Here is a 13,431-nt window from a genome sequence, read left to right as displayed (position 1 = left end):
AACTGTTCCCTTGGTAATCTCCGAATCGAAACAACCATCAGAGTGAAACATTTGGAAGCATGATTCATTGGTCCACAGAACCCCTTTCCAATCATCTATGTTCCAGGAATGGTTTGAAAGACACTAGTCCACATTTAATGTGCCATTGTGAAGGGGATGGTGTGTGTGTGGCTTGTTTGCAGCAGCTCTGCCATGGTAATAACCTGAGATATGCAACTCTCTGTGGACAGTTCTAGTGCAGACATGTTCTTGCAGCATTTTCCATGTTAACTGCGAGGTCTGATGATATTTGGGAATCTCAAACATTCCAAGAAAGAGCTTGTCAATCTCTCAATCAATGAGTATTGGTGGCCTCCCAGGCATTTTCCTTCTGTGGCAACTCCATCAACTTTCCATCTATGAATGACATAAGTAACAGTGGATTTTGTTATACTGAGGGGGGGGGGGGAAGCAATGTCATGAACAGAAAGACCTAATACTGATAATATACTTCACATACATAATTATTTCAATAAGCTGTAACAGTGGAAAAATGATAATGGCTGTCAAAGCAGTATTCAGAAAATTATTGCAGTGTTGAAATGAACATTGACATAAGATTTGCCTCTTTACAAGGCCTTGATACAGCTTCAGCTGGATTACTGTATAGAGATTTGGTCTCCTGGGTTCAGAGAAGATAAAGAAGCTGTGGAAAGGGTGCAAAAAAGAGTAACAAATATGATGCAGAGTTATGGAATATTCATTACAAGAAAAGACTGAGAGCGTGTGGACACTGCAGATACTGGTAAACAGTAGATTATTAACTGAGGAAATTTTTCATTATATGGAAGATGGGAAGAGGACAATAGAATCATCCATGGAAGTTAAGTTTGTGCAATTAAGAAAGTGATGAGACCCAAATTTTCTCTCATAGAGCAGTGAATGAGTGGAGCAGTTTCCCTGTTCAAGTAGTGGGTGCATCTGCTGTTGAATGAGTTTAAGAGAAGGTATGACAGCTGGTGTGGATGATCTGTGGCCTTGTTCAATAAGTTCTTGACTCCCTGGAGGTCTTGGAAAATAATAATAATAATGTGATGTGTCAGTTTTGAATTTTGATTTTCTGTTCCCTTTTATTCTTTCCCTGATGTTCTGTTAACAGGCATGAAATACTGGAGTCAGTATATGTGTGTAACATCATGATCTCCAAACAAATCCATTATATATATTTGCATATGAGGAAAAAATGAAAACAATCCACACAATTCCTAGACTATATGTGCAAGCTTCTAGAGCAAAGTTAAATTCTGAGAATACTTCTTGCTTATGGGCAGGCAAATAGAAAACTAGAACACTTTCCAATCAAATGCAAATGGTCAATTGAAGGACAAAAAATACTTAGGTATCTAACTATTAACTGAACTGGACGCAACATGCTGGAAAAATGGAACAGCATACAAGAAACTTCTTCACTCAGATGAAGAGTAAAAGCCATCAATTGACACTGCTTGACGACTTCCTCCATCAGATCAAAAAGTCAGTAACAATTCCTCCGGGGCAACCTACTTAACACTATGCAAGCTACTCTACAAGGGAGGTCAGGACCTAGTCTCTCTTGAATACAAAATCATGTTCTTCAGACAAGTCAGATATATGCAACAACTATTGAACACATTCTGAAGCATCCATGAGGTTTGTAGATAGGAATCTACAAACCTCAGAATGGTTGTTACTACAATCTCACTTCCCAAAATACCTTCATTCTAGAGAGGTGCCCTACAATGATTGTAAAGTGCATGCTCATCACACGTTGACAGGACCAACAATCAATGGTGCTTACAGAATTATTATTCTCAAATAGAAACATAAGTCTCACAACTGGCCAATGCCTTCTTTTTCATGTGGAACTGGGCAGGAATAAGAATCACAGGAGACCTCCCAACCCAAAACCTAAAGTAGAAAACCTTCCATTGTCTAATGCTAATGCTGAAAATCAAGCCAAAAAGCAATATCAATAGGTGCAAATCACCCTTAATAAAAGCTTTTATATATCATCACTTCAGGGAATCTATATTAATTCTGGAAACTCACATGAACTCACCTTTCAGTTTTTGTCATCTGAAATCGCACAACATCTTCTTCCTTCCAACTTTAAATATACCATTTCCTCACGGCTGTGTTCCAGAATCACCTTGTTCATATTAAACCTCATCTTCCTCCTCTGCAAATCTACTCATGCCACTCAGTTTTCAATGGGACCTCTTTCTTAAAAAGCCTAGTGTACAAGACCAGATGTAGGCAACTTGCCTACTGCTAATAAGCTCCACATATTTCAACTTAGAGAATAGGATCTTTGTTTCTTCTGCAACATTCCAGATACCTTGGAACACCCATCTCTGACCTATCTTGCAAACAAAAAGTGATTACCACCTACATCTTGGACACTCTGTCTAGCTTCTGCATCCACAACCAAGAAGACTATTGGTATTTATACAGAAAAGCAGAGACACAGAATTTGTGGCTTTTGCTTCATCTGCACCAAAGCCATCACTATAACTTCAACCTTAATCACACAAGAGATAACAACACTCATCAGTTACCAAGTAAGAGTCACACCTCGAGGAATTTTTGCAGGAAACTACAAAGTAGATTCTCTCTCCCTTGAACATCATCACTACAAAGAAAGAACTGTAGCCAAATTCCATAGAGGAGCAGAACCCAACTGGTTCCCTTTCCTGGATTGGAGATAAAACTGGGTACTTCATGTAGCAGAAAGATAGCCAAAAGTGACCATGAACTATATTGTCTCCTCTGTTACAAGAAAGATTGATCTTTTCGTCATTTTTCTATTATTTGTCCCTGTTTAAATGTATATATTAAAAATCCTTTTTTCCTGTAATGTATATTCATAATATATAAAAATAGTTCTTTGCTTTCATTCATTCAAATATATATTTTGCTAAGTTTAATAAATAAAAAAAAAAAATCTTCTAACGTCTTTTATTCCCCTATAGGGAGTAGGCAAGGCCATTTAGTCCTAACTTTTGGAGACTGAGGGGGCAGCTCAGTCTCCACTGGTAGCCAATCAGAGATAGCTGGCCCAAGACTATTACTATTTATACACAGCATCCAGTGAAGAGAGGCAGCTGACAAGTGCTGCCACTTGTGGTCTGTAATCTTAACACTATATTTTGCTGTCTGAAATAATATTGGCTCTAGGGTTGATTTTCTTGAATTTATGGGATGAAAAACCCAAGTTTCCAGGAGGAGAAAAAAACCTACTTGCCTATGCCATAGATCGACTAACTTGGGAACCGATTGAAAAAAGGCTTAGAAAAAGTTCATCTAGTTGGTGACTAGAATTGAACCTAGGTCGCCATTCTTCAGGCATGTCTAGCACTGTGGACACACACACATTACTTCCACTGAGCTACACAGGCTCTAAAGATATATGCATATTTATTTATTTATTTTACATTTTATATTTATTATACACTTGACACAATTTCTCATAATATATGTGATAACCATAAACAAGAAATTGTGTAAAGTGTAGTTTGGAAAGTTGAGATGGTAACTGTTGTCAGCAGCTACAATTTCATTAGGATATTTTTTTTTGTGAACTGCGGAAAAACTTTTTCATAACTTTGTTCTTCACTGTTAATGGGGGAAAAGAGTTGAATAAGGAGTTGTGAAAGACTTTGGAACTTATTTCTGCAGAAGGAACCTAGTTTTTCCATCGATCAGTAGCCTTTACTAGTGTTCTTCCCCTCCATTCTGTCATACTGGATTTCCTCCAGATGCGATTTTCAAGAGTAATTCGCAGTGAAATTATTCACTAGCTAATCAGTAAGTCCTGATTTTAGTATTGGTATGTATTCTCTCTAGTAAGAAGAGCATACAGAAATGAATAAAGACTGTCCAGTTTGCAGCTGTTAGCTACCATATTTACTCGAATATAACTCACACTTTTTTCCCCAAAAGTTCAAGGTAAAAAATCGTGGTGCGAGATATATTGGGCGATTTTTGGAAGCTCAAGTTTTTCAGGAAAAAACTAAATTGACATTTATAATCAAATCCTCAGTATTTATTATAATTTATAATTGCTCGCATTATTTATAAAATGAATACATTTAAATTTTCATTAGGATATTTATGCTGTTGGCCATTCATCTTCATGATGTGATATATCTGAATCTTTAGTGGCGCTTTGTAATGCAAGTTTCTATTTATTCCAATATCGCACATTAAACTCAGTCACTGTAAACTCACGCCCTACTGCTCGATTGCCATACTTTTCTGCAAAATCCATAACTTTGAGTTTAAAGCCAGCACCGTACATTTTTCCATATTTCAAGCAAAAAGTAGTAATTTACAAGACTTGAGATACATTTTGGGGTGCTTAAGGGTCAAAGCTGTATAACTGAGAGGAGACCTCTACATAGCCTTTAAAGAAATGCGTAGAACCGACCTGGGCTTCTGACCTATTGTCCAATTCTCACCTTTTCGTGATGCACCCTGTTGAGTATCTACTTGGATATTCAATGAACGAGGATGGGCTGGCAATTTGAGATTTAGCCGAACAAATTGCATTCTTATTGGTTAAACCAAAATAAAAAAAAAAATGATGGTACAATATGACAAATTTTCATGCCGGCTGGGGCGTTGTCCAGTTAAACAAGGCTCCGTTGTTTCCGCCAGGGAACCAGGGCGAACAACGAAAAGTCAGCTACTCGAACAAATCTGAAAACACACCCCAACTCAAAATCACCAGAGATAAAGATCGGTACTATCAACATAAGAAGCCTGAATGGCAAAGAAATGGAGCTAACTGAGGAATTAGATAAGTATCAGATCGACATTATAGGGGTGACCAAAACAAAAAAGACAAAAACTGGTGAGATCTTTCTGAGCAATAAATACAAAATGTTATATTCAGGCAATGACAATCAAGGAAAAGAAGGAGTAGCCATAGTATTCAACACAAATTACGAGGCTAATCTTCTTGAATGGCAGTCAATCTCAAGTAGAGTAATGTGGGCAAATATGAGAATGGGGAACTGGACAATGACACTTATTTGTGCCTATGGTAATACAGAAAGTTCTATTAAGGTAGAAGTGGAGGAATTTTTTGAGGCTTTAGAAAAAGCAACTGACACAATGGAAAAAGGAAAAGTTGGTCCTTGTTGGGGATCTCAATAGCAGAGTAGGAAATGATTGTGAGACACACAGAAATATTTTGGAAAAATTTGGAGAAAAGAGCAAAGCTAATAATAATGGCAAATATCTGTTGGATTTCTGCTCAGGACATGGACTGGTTATTACTAACACCATGTGCCAGCATAAAAATGTGCAAAAATTCACATGGAGAGAAGAGACAAAGAATAAGAAAAGTCTCATTGACTATGTTATTGTTGATGGTGATGTTTTCTCCCTGGTGCAGGACACCAGAGTGTACAAAGGATTTGAAATTGGAAGTGATCACTATGTAGTCTTGAGCAGGATAAAATTGAATTTCATATTGAAAAGAATAACATGTAAGAAAGTTTTAAAGCGAATAAAAGTTGAGCAGCTCTCAGATGTGAACTGTAGACTAAAATACACAAAGATTATTGAAGAAAAAATGAAAGAGTTTGAGAACAAGAATCAAACCTTGGAAATTCAGTGGCAAGCCTTGGAGAAAGCCCTGATTGATTCATTTAGAGAGGCATGTGGTGAAGTTGTCTTCAAGGATAGAAAAATTAGAACTCCATGGTGGACACAGGAAGTTAAAGAGGCGTTGAAGTAAAAGAAGAAACATATCAAAAGTTCTTGGCAAATAAGTCAGGTTGTGCTCTTAGAGAATGCAGAGACAAATGTAAGAAAGCTAAACACTGTGTAAAACTAGCTAAAGAAAAGTCATGAGAGGACTTTGGCAAGAATATAGAAAAAAGCTATCAAGAAAGTGGCAGAATATTCTGGAGGTTGTTGAAGAAGCTTAAGAATGGAGGAAAGAGTGCTGTAAAAGAGTTTGAGATGATAAAGGTGACATGAAAACGGGAGAAAAAGATATCCTTGAGGTATGGTATTACTTTGATTATTTCAAAGTAATTACTTTGAAAAACTGTTAAATGAAACAAGCAGTGATGACAGCACAGTGGTAAAAAACACTGACCAGGCATGCAGTCAGGAATACATATCCATACTTGAAGTAGAAAAAGCCATCAAAGGCTTGAAATGTGTAAAGGTAGCAGGAGTAGATGATATTCGACCAGAAATGCTGAAGTATGGTGGTATAAGAGTCTTACAGTGGCTGCACTGCATAGTTCAGAAAGCCTGGATAGAGTGATGAATTCCCGATGATTGGAGTAGAGCTCTCATAGTAACCATATATAAAAAGGGAAATAAAACTGAATGTGAGAATTACAGAGGTATTTCCCTACTTAGTGTTCCTGGCAACATCTATGCAAGTATACTTGAGAAACGGTTGAGAAGAATTGTGGGAGAAAAGCTGGATGAAGTACAAGCTGGATTCAGGCCAAATAAAGGCTGTCAGGATCAGATCTTCACTTTACGACAAATAGTGAGAAAGCATGGGAATATAACAAAGATCTGTATTTAAGTTTTGTCAATTTGGAAAAGGCATATGACAAGGTGCGAAGAGAGAAGCTATTCAATACGCTACAGTTATATGGTGTCAACGGGGCATTATATCAAGCAATATTAAGTCTTTATTTGAGTTGTAAGTCAGCAGTTAGAATTGAAGGAAGTACAGGAAGATGGTTTAATGTTAAATCTGGTGTGAGACAAGGATGTACATTATTCCCCCTGTTATTCATTATTTATATGGATCACATTATGAAGGAAAGTGGTATTAAACATGATATCAAAATTGGAGATGTTAACGTCAGCTCTTTGCTTTATGCAGTTGATGTTATATTTCTAAATAAATCCGCTACAAGTGTGCAAGATTCCCTGACTAAATTGAATAACTGTTGTAATGGATATGGTATGAAGGTCAGCATTAAAATGACAAAGACAATGAAAATAGGCAGAATCATTGAAAATGTCAACTGTGTTGTGAACAGAGAACCTGTGGAACAAGTAAAACATTTCAGTTACTTAGGCATGATTTTTACTGAAGATGGTAAATTAAATATAGAAATAGACAACAGAATCAGCAAAGCTGGTATGGTGGGAAGTCAATTGAATAAATTCATATGGAATAAGGGAGAAATTAGTCAGAACACTAAATTAGCTGTATACAAGACAGTGTTCAAACCAGTTTTAACTTATGGATCTGAGAGCTGGGTCAGAAGTAAAACACTTGACCAAAGACTAGAGACCACAGATATGAGAGTCCTGAGAAAGATTATAGGTGTGAACAGATGGCATCAATGGCAATATCATGTTAAAAACGAGGATATTAGGAAAGAACTTGACATTGTCAGTATCCAGGAATGCGTTAGCAGAGCTAATCTCAGGTGGTATGGTCACTTGAACAGAATGAGCAAGGATAGATTAGCAAATCAAGTGTTCTCTGCCGGTTGGCAGGAAAATGACCCAGAGAAAGACCAAGATATAGGTGGATTGATACGGTACAAAGTGGCTTAGATGATAGAAATATAAGATCTGATAATGTTGGAGTCTTGACAAGTAACAGACTGATTCGGAGGAAAATTGTAGATAGGAAGTTATTAATGATGTAATTTTTTTCTTGTAGTACTATCATCTCCTGTACATCCCTTGAGAGTACATGGCAGGAATTTGATGATGATGAGATACATTATGAACAATCCTTCACGAATGACTAATGAGAAGTGAAAGTGGAGCATGAAACGGACAGCGATGGCAGACCAGTAGATATAGCACAGCTATGAAGCTGTATTAACAGAAGAATGCATGGCTCAATGACAAAAGCAAGGCGAAGTTGTTGAGTTGAAATGCTGATTCTCTTCAACTGAATTCCAAAACATCTGAAACTACTATAACAACATTCACTATCTATTTCTTAAAGTTTTAAACTTTTTTCGTGTGCAAGGTATATGCAAAACTTTTGAATTTCTTTTTTCATGAAGTAAAATCTGGGATGCAAGATATATGCAAGGGCAAGTTATATTCGAGTAAATATGGTATATTCAGGTGCAAGTTATTTTATTATATTTTCCTCTTATTGTTACATATGTAAGTATGTAAAATATGTAAATTCTTCTTTTTTAGTTTCTCTCTCTCTCTCTCTCTCTCTCTCTCTCTCTCTCTCTCTCTCTCTCACACACACACACACACACACACACACACACACACACACACACACACACACACACACACAGTGTGTCTGTTAAGTAATGAGAGAACAATTATTATATCAAAACAAAGAACTATATTAGGAATTGTCAATTACACAGGTTGAAAATAATCTCCCTCCAATTCCTCACAAAATTTTTACGTCTGTCACAGGTTTTCGAAAACAAGGTGGAAGTCCTAAACAAGAACCTCCTTCAGTCTCTTTGCCACACCATGTTGGATGTTCTCAGTGTCACTGAAGCACTCCCCCCCTTTCAATGTACACTTCATCTGTGAGAAAAGCAAAAAGTTAGTTCTTTCGTGACATGTTGCATTACTCCTAAATAATACTGCCCGTTAATTGTGGTGTCCTCGGGAACAAATTTGTGGTGGATAATCCCAGCAGTGTCAAAAAAAATGATGATTGTCTTGATTTTTGTAACCTGACTTTCTTCTGCTTGGGAGAAGTCATTCCACACCATTCCATGCTCTGGTGTTTTGTCTCCAGATCAAACTGAAAATATCAATTTCATCACCTGTATCAATTCTTTGCAACACATCATGATCTTGATCAACTGCATGGATGAAATTTTGAGGAGATGCAACTCAGTGCCCTGTCTGTTCATGTGTCAATATGTGCAGCACAAACCTCATACAAATCCTCCTCTTGTTCAAATCGCAAGATTAATCTTTCCTTATGACACCAAGCTCTTACAGTGAGCCTAGTGGTTATTCGCCTGTCATGGGCAACAGTTTCCTAGCTTTTACCATATTTTCATTTGTACGTGCAGAAATTGGTCGTTCACAGCTTGGTTCATCCTCCAGGGACTCCCTCCAATCTTTAAACGTTGAAAACCAGTTTAACACCTGTGCACGGCTCAGTCATTGCCTTCAATTTTTGTTAGGTCTTTCACTCCTGTAGCATTTTTTCCCTAATTTACAGTAAAATTTTATCACAGCTCTTTGCTCCTTGATGCAACTTCTGACATGCTCCACTCACACAGTCTTCCTTCAATGAACCCACATGAAAACTGCTACATCACCCAACTCAAAAGTTGTACCTGAGATTACAACACATTGTAGCAATCAAAACTATAAACACATTTGTTACTTTTATTCAAAGGGCTGTCCTGTAAAAAAAAATCAGTTTTGTTATTTAATGGGCACACTGTGTGTGTAATATGTTTTTAAGATAATGAGAAAAGGAAACTCTCCAAATTTTATTATTATATTAGGATGTTTCTAAAATACTGATATTTTATTATACAATTTCTTCCGTCATTTTATTTCAAATGCTACAAAATGGCATTTAGTTATAATTTTTAGAGCTGGCATCAAGTGTGGAAACTGAAGCCTGATTATTTTGGAAATATTGATCAGTGCAAAGGACAACCTAGAAGAAGATGGATTGACACCAAAAACTAGAGAAATAAAGTTTTGGACAAACAAACTTGTAGGTAGCAAATCCAGTAGGCCTGGACTTGATATGGGCTGTAGAGCACTAATAATAATAATAAGAATTGACCCATAACCAGTGATATTGCATGTGTGAAAAACTTAAGGAAATAATTCGATATCATAATCTTAATTAAGCTTAAGTTAATGTTTATTCAGAAGATTCTTTTCCTGGAAGATATTGAACAGTTCTTGTGGATCCAGAACAGTTTAATGTTGTTAATACATGAATTTGGGAAATCTCAGATGTTGTTTTATTTGAATATAATATTTGCTTTTCATAATTTCAGATCCTGGTCTTATGGCATATGCTATTCAAGTTTTTGGTTCAACTAATCTTACAGTTGCCCAGTGGAAACAGCTGGAAGATCAACGAAAAGTAAGCATTGTTACTTAAATATAAAGAGCCAATAGGCTTTATTTCAGCGATATAAACATTATTTAAATTAAGGGGATATTAAACCCACATTGTTTTAAAACCGAATAAGAAACTCAAAGATTGGAATCAGATAAATAACCTGCTTTATTAAAGATCTATTCATAGAGGTTATTTTGCATTTTAAATGGACATACAGTGTGCTCTCACTATAACAAACTAGTAGAGACCACAGAATATGGATAGTTTGCTACAGTGAATTTCCTTTAGAATAGCATTATGCCTTGAGGGTATTTTTACTGAACTATTTTGTTCTAATGTTATTTACAATAGTGAGAGTCAATATCATGTTGAAATAAAATATAAATTTCATGCTGATTTATCTATAATGTTTCTTTAACAGAATGAAACCTGCAAGTTAAATATAATAGGGATGTCTGTTTTATTAACATTTAGTAGTAATTTCAAATTGTATTAGTCATTTATGATATTAATAATGGAAGCCTTTAAACCACCTTGATTTATCTAGATATGAGTATTACTGTGTGTGTGTTGCCAGATATAATCAAAATTACATCCATCCAACTAACGAGGATGCTATGCTGAAAAGAAAAAAAAAACGTCCTACAATATTAATTGGCACATTATTTTCACCTGATTTCCAAAAAAATGATTATAAATTGTTTAAATTAAATTCATTATAAGGTTTAATGGAATGAAAACAGTACAAATAAATAATTAAAGACATGTTTAATCAGTCCTGTATTTTGTCTGTCACTGAGACATTGTAATGGAAAGAATATTAAAATTGTATAAACAAACACAATTACACAAAATCACCATGAAAACAAAGTGGCCAAATCTGTGCACAGTAATTCATATGAGGCCTGATTGAGGCCTTAAACTGGTATCATCATCAAATTCCTGTCATGTACCCTCAAGGGGTGTACAGGATATTTATTTATTCTTATGGCAAAAGGAATACAGAACAGCTACATGTCAATGTCCAGTCTGGAAAGCCAATCCAAGGCCTCATCTGTCACCTTGTGGATGTCCTATGGATCACCACCGTGAAATTGGAGCCTTGGGCAGTAGTTCACAATATGAGTAATCGTCTGAGCCATGGGAGAACAATCGCAATAAGGTGGTCTAACAGCCCCCATTTACTTAGTAGGTAGCCACATCTGCCCTGGTTAGTTCTGATCCTGTTGATTGATGACCAAATCTTCCTAGGAAGAGCAAAACCAGGCTGCAGAGCACAGAGATCTTCTACCAGGAAGCTGTTTGTTGGGAGATTGTTGGACCACTATCCTCTCCACATGTCAGGTGTTGATGGCAGGGCAGCTGAAGAGAGCTTGTCCATGGACCAGAGAGGCTTTCCAGGTTTGAGGCGAAGACTAGGTGGATTTATGAGAGTTTGGTGCAGGGGCAGGAGTGGGTTGCTCATTGCTTTATTAAATTCTTTAATAGAGGCTTGTCTTCTCTTTATGTTTGGTGGAGCAATCTTAGATAGGACAGGCAGCCAGGAGAGAGAAGTGCTTCTCACTGTCCCACTAATTGTGCGTATGACAGAGTTTAGCTGGGTGTCTATAATGTTAGTGTGTGCACTTCTTTCTCAGACAGGGGCACAATATTCTACTGCAGAGAATGTGAGGGCTACTTCAGACGACCTTAGGACTTCTGCACCACAACCCCAGGTTGTTCCTTGAAATTATATTGTTTCTCGTTTTAATTTTGTCGGACAGGTTGGTGATGTGCCTTTTATAAGTTAGGCTTCTGTCCAGGCTCACTTGAAGGTATTTTGGGTTACGCACGTGTTCTACAATTTTTCCTCAGAAAGAAAGGTTGAGGTGTCGATTTGCCTCTGCATTGTTCAGGTGAAATACCGTGGGCACAGTTTTTGTTGGATTTGGCTTCAAGTACCACTGCTTGAAGTTCTCTTCCAGGATGTCCAGGTCTGTGTTCAAGATTGATTCCAGACTGGCAAAGGAGATAGATTGATGTAGGATCGCTAGTTCATCAGCGTACATATACTTGCTTGAGCTGGTATGTGGTAAGTCGTACAAGTAGATGTTAAAAAGTAAAGGGGATAACACAGAGGCCTGACAGAGACCATTGTGAAGGAATCTGGGCTTGTTCTTTTTTCTGCCAATATGGACCCAGATCTTTCTGTTGGAGAGAATGGATTCAAAAAGTTGGAAAGTTTTTTTGCACCTTATAATATTTCCTACCTTTAGGAGGAGGCCCTGATCCAGACTGTATCATAAACTGATGTTAGGTCAATGAAAGTGGCGAATTCTCCATACTTGTTATGCTTGCTGCACAAGCTCATTAATTGAGAAAGAAGTAATATTTATTTGTTAATAAATGCATGCATATAAGCATTCCATTTAGGTTTTTATTTTTGTAGACAGAAGACGGTTTAAGCTTGCATGCCAATAATTGAGCTTTGCGTTGTATATCGAAGGCTGGTGCTAGTCAAGCTAACTTGGTTTGCTCGGTTGTGGGAGCATCCAGGTCCTTGCTTCAGCACTGTGATTTCATGTGTGTGCATAACCATTTTCGCTCCCTCGTCATCTCATCCTGTTGCTTAAACACGAGCCATACGCAAGTCAAAGTAGCTCTAGCCAGCCTTTACAAGTGTACGTGTTGCTTGGGAAAAGTAAGTTACAAAACTTTTTATGACGATGTTATTGACCAGTTCATAAAAAACAACCGTAGGGTAGAATTTGTATTCAAATAGCTAAGTTGAAAAAGATAGAATATCATTTGTAAAATACATGTTGTATTTGTATGATTATCTGTGCATAAATTTCTAAATAGAGGTAACCTTTGTTGAACGCGGTAGTTATACAATGCAGTTTCAATATAACGCAGTCTACAAATTGTAGTAGCTCTTTATCTTTTCATGTATTTCACCGCATGACTTAAAATTCAAATTTTATCTTCGTTAAATTTGTCTACCTGCCTGTATCCTGCATGTAATTATAAGTAGAGAATTTATATTAGGGGAAATACCCTTTAGCAAGCATGTACCTCAATTGTTTACCGTATAAAACGTTTATTGTTGATAATTGTCCTCGTGACTGTATCATCATCATCAAATTCCGGACATGTACCCTCAAGGGGTGTACAGGATATGATAGTACTACATGAAAAATTTACATCATTACTAACTTCCTATCTACAATTTTCCTCCAAATCAGTCTGTTACTTGTCAAGACTCCAACATTATCAGATCTTATATTTCTCTCATCTAAGGCACTTTGTACCGTCAATCCACCTATATCTTGGTCTTCCTCTGGGTCGTTTTCCTGCCAACCTAGCAGAGAACACTTGTTTTGCTAATCTTTCTTCACCCA

At 36.8% G+C, this 13,431-nt stretch overlaps 1 protein-coding gene across 1 annotated transcript in view; it reads left to right on the top strand.

Annotated features, from left to right (window-relative positions):
- LOC150098155 (SURP and G-patch domain-containing protein 1-like) overlaps positions 1 to 13,431 on the top strand; it is a 292,494-nt gene that overhangs the window by 186,427 nt on the left and 92,636 nt on the right. The window contains exon 8 of the mRNA XM_090406236.1: positions 9,984 to 10,072. Within this exon, the coding sequence (XP_090262362.1) occupies positions 9,984 to 10,072 (89 nt within the window). The remainder of the gene's footprint in view (positions 1 to 9,983; positions 10,073 to 13,431) is intronic.

The sequence above is a fragment of the Typopeltis vanoorti genome, chromosome 16 (assembly GCF_054136105.1).
Source record: "Typopeltis vanoorti isolate ZY-2024b chromosome 16, IOZ_Tvanoo_1.0, whole genome shotgun sequence".
In the NCBI taxonomy this organism is placed as follows: Eukaryota; Metazoa; Arthropoda; class Arachnida; order Uropygi; family Thelyphonidae; genus Typopeltis; species Typopeltis vanoorti.
The sequence above is the reverse complement of the archived record's forward strand: the minus strand, read 5'-3'. Positions and strand labels throughout refer to the sequence as shown.